The following is a 7,739-nucleotide window of genomic DNA, read 5'->3' on the forward strand; positions in this document are numbered from 1 at the left end:
TGGGCGCTGTCCCTCAGCTTTTCAGCTCAAGGTGAGCGCTCTACCACTTGAGCTACAGCGCCACTTGTGGTTTTCTGGTGGTTTATTGGAGATAGAGTCTCACAGTCTCTCCTGCCCGGGCTGGCTTTGAACCGCTATCCTCAGATCTCAGCCTCCTGAGTAGCTAGGATTACAGGCGTGAGCCACCAGCGCCTGGCCCTACTTTAGTTTTTATATGCAGGTCTTTAGTCCATTTTTAATTCGTTTTGTATAGTGTAAGAGAGGAGAAAGAAAAGAGAATAAAAAATATCACAACTACCGGGCTGGGAAGGTGGCTCAGTGGTAGAGTGCTTGTCTTACATGCATGAGGCCCTGGGTTCGATTCCTCAGTACGACATAAGCAAAAAGAAAAAAAGCTGGAAGTGGCACTGTGGCTCAAGTGGTAGAGCGCTAGTCTTGAGCTGAAGAGTTGAGGGACAGCGCCCAGGCCCAGAGTTCAGGCCCCACGACCGGACCCCAAGAAAAAATTTTTAAAAAATCACAACTAAAATGCCAACTGAAATTATTTTGTACACTTAACTGCCTATGAAATTTGTTTTTAAATTTTTAACTTTTAATTTTTTGCCAGTCCTGGAACTTGAACTCAGGGCCTGGCCACTGTCCCTGAGCTTCTTTTACTTAAGGCTAGCACTCTACCACTTGAGCCACAGCAATACTTCTGCCTTTTTTGTTTCTATGATACTGAGGAATCAAACACAGGACTTCATGAATGCTAGTCAAGCACATTACCACTAAGCCACATTCCCAGACCTGTTTTTTTATTTTTAAAAATCTCTAAGAAAGGCACCAGTGGCTCACATCTATAATCCTATTTTGAGGATCTAGGTTCTAGGCCAGCTGACATACCAATAAAAAGCTTTTAAGATTCCATCTTCAAAATAACCAGCAAAAACCTGGGCTACAGGCATGGTTCAAGTATAAGAACACAAACCTAACAAGCTTGAGTTCTTGATTTCAAACTGGTACTGAGGAAAAAAATCATTAAACTACTTTCAAAATTCTAATTCTTCTATTCAAAAGCAATTGCAGTGACTAATTAGGTCAAAGCCTATTAGCTTGGAAATGAGAGAAGATCAGAGACATTGTACTTTATCATGTTTTTTTGTCCAATCAGGCAACAATTACTGGCTGCTAAAAAAGAGACAAGCTTTTGAAGAACTCTGTAATAAATCATCTGACAGCACCAGAATCCACTGAATGATCTTAATATCACTAAATGTGGGACACTCAGATAACATATTCTTCTAAATGTTATGCAAAAGCAAATCCAATCCATGCTAACTTCTGTAAGTATCTTGCCAAAATAATAAAAACTAAATCTAATTACACTTCTAAATGTAATTACTAGTTTATAAAGAACATGGAAGCTAGAGGAAAGAGAACAACATTGTGGATACAACCAGCCAAATCTACAATGTGAGAAATTCTATAGGCCAAATGAACTAATCTTCAACAACAAAAATGGTATTTAAAAAAAAAGAAAGTGGGAAATGTTACACACTAAAACAATCTGAGAAAACATACAAACCAAATATAATTTGAAAACCTTGTTTAAATTGTACTTACTGAACACTATATTGAAAATTAACTATACAACTTGTGGATGGGGATGGGAGGGAAAACCTGGGAGAGAGTAAAGGAAGGGGTGACATTGTCCAAAACTAAATGTACTCTTTACCTGACTTATGTAACTATAACCCTTCCATACATCTTTTTTTTTTTTCCAGTTGGTGTGGGGCTTGAACTCTGGGCTTGGGTGCTGTCCTTGCGTTCTTCAGCTCAAGGCGAGTGCTCCACTGCTTGAGCCACAGCACCACTTCCTCCATACATCATCTTTATAATAACAATTAAAAAAAAACTTGTTTAAATCCTGATTTTAAAAAAAAGCATAAAGGAAATTTTTGAGACCACTGGGAAAAACAGGATTATGATAGAGTATCCAGTAATTAAAAAACTGCTATCAATTTTGTTGATTATAATAATGGTATCATAATTGTTTTAAATTTTTTCATCTAAAGTATTGAAAAAGAAGAGTGTGATGCTTCAGATATGTTAAAATACTCTAGCAAACAAGAACAACAAGTTGTACATGCTGATGAATCCTGTAATACCAGCTACCTGGGAAGCTGATGTAAAAGGATTCTTTGAGTCTATGAGTTCAAAACCAGCCTGGGAAAATAGCAAGAATTGTCTTGGAAAAATAAAAATAAAAACAAAAATAAATAAACTGTAGACTGATGGTACAAAAATGACAAAGTTGATGGCTACTGAACGTAGGAGATGGGTTCATGAGATTCATTAGGCTATACTGTGTGTGTGCGCCTCACGAATGTTAACCATATATTGTACCATTGAGTACAATTATACTTTTTACTCCTGGGTGCATGTGGAATTTCCACAGTAAAAGATTAATAATTGATTATATGGAAATAATTCAAACCTACTAGAATTTTTTTTTGGGAGGGGTCCGGTCGTGGGGCCTGAACTCTGGGCCTGGACGCTGTCCCTCAGCTCTTCAGCTCAACGCTAGCGCTCTACCACTTGAGCTATAGCACCACTTCCAGCTTTTTTTTTTTTTTTGCTTATGTGGTGCTGGGGAATCAAACCCAGGTCCTCAGGCATGCAAGGCAAGCGCTCTACCACTGAGCCACCTTCCCAGCCCATCCTACTAGAATTTTTAATACACAATAATTCTTTAGAGATATTTTCCTCCAGTTGTGGGACACAATTATGTACACAGAGAATTACAGTGTAGGTGTGGATCTGGAATGTCCCCTGGGGGCTCATGTGTGGAAAGCTTAGTACCCAATGCAAGAGTTCAGAGATGAGGTGATTGCATCCTGAGGGATTCAATCTGGTGAGTTCATAACTGAAGGAGCTACTGAGAGGTAGGGCCTAATTGGAGAAAGTCATTCACTGGAGATAGGCCTCCGAAGGGTATATTTTGTCCCTAGTCCAATTCCCTCCTCCTCCCCTCCACTTCTACTTCGTAGTCACTATGATATGAGCAGTTCTGTTCCACCACACCCTCCAGGCTAGGACCCATAGTAATGGAACCAAGAGATCATAAACTTGAATCTCTGAAACCATGAACCAAAATGAACTTTTTCCTTTTAAGCTATTTCTGCAACTATTTTGTCACAGGCATAGAAAGTTGACACCCAGAACATCTAAAAGCAGACAAAAATGCCAATTTAGGGGCTGGGAAGGTGGCTTAGTGGTACAGCGTTTGCCTTGCATGCCTGAGGCCCTGGGTTAGATTCCTCAGCACCACATAAGCAAAATGAAAAAAGCCGGAAGTGGTGCTGCGGCTCAAGTGGTAGAGTGCTAGCCTTGAGCTGAAGAGCTGAGGGACAGCACCCAGGCCCAGAGTTCAGGCCTCACTACCGGACCAAAAAATAAATAAATAAAAATGCCAATTTAATTCAGGAAGTCAGATAGTAAAATATTTGCGTATCAGTTTTATAATATATATGTATATAAACATTTTTATATAGTGTATGTGCATTTACCTACTGATTAATATGAGGAACATTTTTTTCATGTGCTTATTAGCCATTCATAAGTCTGCTTTGGTAAAATACTCAAAATATTTGACCATTTTAAAATTAGACAATTTGCCTTCTTAAATGTTATTCTGGATACAACTTTCTTGTTAGATATATGGCTGGCATTGTGACATTTTGTGTGTGCATATCCTGGAGCTTAAATTCAGGGACCAGGTGCTTGTCCCTGAGCTTTTTGCTCAAGGTTAGCACTCTACCACTTGAGTCTAGCTCTACTTCTGGCTTTTTTGAGATAACAGTTTTCCTGCTCTGCTTGGCTTCAAACTACAATCCTTAAATTTCAGCCTTCTGAGTAGCTAGGATTACAGGTATGAACCACTGGCATGTGGTTTGTGTTTCTTTTTGTTGTTGTTTTTAATAGAAAAAAAGTAAGTTTTAAATTTCTATTAACTCCAATTACCATTTTTTCCTTTGTATTCATAATTTGGGTGCCATATCTAAGCAACCTTTGCCTTAACTGCTAAGAAAATTTTTTCTTCTATTTTACTCTGGATTTACATATGTATATATGTATGTACCCACATATTTTTGTAGCACAGGTCCAACCTAGGGAGATCAAACATGGTAGGCAAGTGCTTTGGCATTTGCTAAGCAAGTTATACTCTTGGCCTAGTGTTACTATTTTAAAGACCCATTTTCTCATGTATTAAATGGGGATCTTTACCAACAAAATTTTTGTGCAAAATGATATACACAAAATCTTAACATAGGCCTAAAAATGAAGTCCTCTCCTACCCCATCACTTCAAAAAATAGAACTTCCTAAAATGTGAGTTACATTTCAAGGAAAGTGTAATGACCATATAACCAGTGTACAAGGTACCAAACTATATGTCACATAAAGCATTATATCTGGTGTGGGTTTTGCTGAATTTGAAGCAGTGCATTGAGATGTCAACATTTTCTATCATTTGCATGTATTGTTCTAACAATAAGAAACAAGTATTTCATGAAAAGTAAAAACTAGCAATTCACTTAATTCCTTAAGAGAAAAAGTAAAATAACACAGAAATGTTTGAGTTTAATTTACTAACACCAATTAATTGTACTTCTAAGGAAGACTACAAAGTGCTGGGTCCTGGAACCACAAAGGAGAGGTATGGATTTTATACTCATTATGTTGGCTAGGCTGGCCTAGAACTCAATACTCCATCTTCGGGCTTGGAAGTAGCTGGGACAAAAGGCCTGCTCCATTACACTGACTTTCAAAGAATTTTTGGATGAATGCACTATTCTTAAAGACTTCAAGACTGTTGAAACTGATGAAGGGAAGAAATGTTCCTGAAGCTTCCTACCCATCGTAACCTCTCAAACTTTGAACTGCAACTATCTATGACAGCTTTATTATTTTTCAAATCTATTTTATGCATTAGGATCCATACACAGTTAAAGTACTCTATATTTTTAGAAAGGTTTGAAAACTATTGGTCAATAAAAGAAGAATGTAGAAATTGAGAGGCTTCTAGTGTTATAAGAAGAATACCAAGTTGGAGTTCATGATTCAAGTTTTATTTTAAATGTCATATGTAGAACAGTTATGTAGAAGGCATAATTTTAGTTCTTGCTTCTCAAAAACTATAAAACGTTTTTATGTGTGTCATTAATCCAATAAATACTTGACTATAATAAGCACAATGCTGTTATTCACATACCCATGGCAAAGTAATAGCAAGGACAGGGAGTAAAGAACACCTTGAGGGTTTCATAGGCCTTGAGAGTGATATAAACAAGCTAGATCTTAGGGCATGAGTAGAAAGAAGCCTGCCAAGTGATTAAAAAAAAAAGTAGAGCCATTATGGATATAAAGAGCCATATGTTCAGAAAAATGCAATCAAATTAATAGTTACCACTCTATGCACCGAATTTTATATTCAAAACCACCCACAGAGATAAAGGTTATCTCAGCGCGGGGACGTGGGGATGGTACTCTTGGCAGGGCCAGATTTGAAACGCTGTTTTCCTGATTTCAAAACTGAGGCTCTGTGTTCAAATAGTCACACAAATTTAAGGCGTGCGCAACAAGTAATTACTGGAAGAGGCAAATGGAGAGGGATAGTCTGGGAATGTACGTCTGTGCCCTGAAAAGGCCTGGAACCCAGGCACACCAAGCCATGTTCAATGGGAGAACATCCTGGGGCCTCCAGGTTTGCTCCCTGTCCTCCCAGCTAGCGGCGCCGCCACATTCCTCGGCCACCTCGCGGCACGCACGTTGTGCTTCACCTGCCAGCGTCTTCGGGAATCCAGGACGCCGCGCCCTTAATTGCAGCAACCCCGGAGTCAGCCGCCATTAACACCAGACAGAGCGCCGGAAGCCAGGCTATAAGAATATTCGGGCGCGGCATCCGTGACGTCACACCTGGGCGGCTGTCTTGTTATTGGACGCCACCGCTGCCGATCTCCGCTTCCTGCCTTCTGTCCTGCCCCTTCTGCACCGGGCTGTCTGATAAATGGCGGGCGGGCGGGGCAGAGAGGTCACTTCCGGTTGGGGGAGGGAGAAGAAAGTTGAGCCGAGGGAGGAGCCTCGAAGAAGAAGGAGGAGGAGGAGGAAGAGGTTCGAGCCGGGCGGTGGCAGCGGTAGTGGCCTGTGCGGACCGAAGCGGCTCTCCACAGGGCGGACGATGGACAGCCAGGGCAGGAAGGTGGTGGTGTGCGACAACGGCACCGGGGTAAGCACCGGCTGGGATGCGGCGAGGCCGCCGGCCTGTGCACGAGGCGCAAGCGCTCCTGGCTCCGGGCGGCTGTCCAGGGCCCAGGGGCGAGCGGGCGCGGGGCGACCCTTCCGGCCCCTGTGTGCGTCGGGAGGAGCAGGCCGGGCCGGGGTCTTTCTGCAGCCCGGTCCTTCCCCCCTCCACCCCCTTGATAGCCAGCCAGCTCCGCAGCCCCGATCGTGGCGGACGGACACCTGGGCCCGACCCTTTCCTGTGGCCCGGAGGGGTCGGCTCCTAGCTGGAGCTGGGGCTTTTTGCCGGAGGGGCAAACAGCAGTTTGCCTGTTGCGTGTAGCGAGGAGGGTTCCATTTCCTATCTTCACCGGTGTGTGACGGGGAGAGAGACCTTGAGGCCTTCCTCTTCCTGTATAGCTGAAGGTATCGAATGGCAGGCAGGAAACGCGTTTACTGAAGAAGCAGAAGAAGAAGAAAAGGGAAGTGCTGTCATGCATTGGGTCCCAGCTCTTGCGCTGGGCTTCAGGAGGATTTGTTACCCTTTTTCTTAACCCTTCTGTCAGTCTGTGTTTCTTGAGGTTTTGTTTGTTTTAAAGGTTGCAGAATACTTTGTGCTTTGTCTTCTGGTACATTGGCCCACACACAGCCCCCGCGGATACCAGCATGTTCCTTGAGATGATTGATGTTTGGGAGATCTAGGATCCTTCCAAGTGTTAATTCCACTGACTTTGGGGCGGAGGGGAGAGATAATGTTTTGGTTCCTCCTCCTCCACCTTCATCCTCATTCTCCCCAACCCCAAGTGTAGTCTTAATTTGTTAAAATCATGCTCAAAGAGTGATTTAGAAACTATTTGAAAGTGGGTTCTTTCCATCACCACCACCCCATTAAACTATATATTGCGTTGGGGGGTGCGGTCAGCAAACTTACTTTGGTTGAGTGCTATAGTGATTCCTAACCACTTTGGTAGTATAACATTTTGTTACTCTTCTTGCTCCTTCCTTCTCATACATGTGACATATGAATTAGAATAAATGTTACTTGAACTTTAAAACTCACTGGGAACTGAATTGTTGAGGGGAAGAAAAAGCAAGTCTCTCTTGAGTGTTTTCTGTATTAAGGATATTTATGTATTTGTAAACATATGGAAATTACGTAGGGATGCACAAAAAAAACGTTCATATTGGTTAACTCTAACACAAAGGATAAGGGTGTTAGGGAAGATTGGTAGGACTTTATGACCTTCTAAATTCTTAGGAAAATTGTCTTTTTTAGCATGCATGGGTAACTTTATGAATATATATTGCTCTTACAGCTAAAATTCAAAGATGCTTTTTTTTTTTTTTGGTCGGTTGTGGGGTTTGAACTCTGGGCCTGGGCTCTGTCCTTCAGCTCAAGGCGAGCGCTCTACCACTTGAGCTACAGCGCCACTTCCGGTTTTCTGGTGGTTTATTGGAGATAGGAGTCTCACGGTC

The 7,739-nt window shown here is 41.9% G+C and overlaps 1 protein-coding gene across 1 annotated transcript in view; it reads left to right on the forward strand.

The window, feature by feature from the left end:
* Positions 1-6,107: 6,107 nt before the first annotated feature.
* The window catches only part of Actr2 (ARP2 actin-related protein 2 homolog (yeast)), a 45,087-nt gene continuing 43,455 nt past the window's right edge, over positions 6,108-7,739 (forward strand). The window contains exon 1 of the mRNA XM_013022534.1: positions 6,108-6,270. Within this exon, the coding sequence (XP_012877988.1) occupies positions 6,223-6,270 (48 nt within the window). The 5' untranslated portion in view covers positions 6,108-6,222. The remainder of the gene's footprint in view (positions 6,271-7,739) is intronic.

This window comes from Dipodomys ordii, unplaced genomic scaffold, assembly GCF_000151885.1.
Source record: "Dipodomys ordii isolate 6190 unplaced genomic scaffold, Dord_2.0 Scaffold63, whole genome shotgun sequence".
Taxonomy (NCBI): domain Eukaryota; kingdom Metazoa; phylum Chordata; class Mammalia; order Rodentia; family Heteromyidae; genus Dipodomys; species Dipodomys ordii.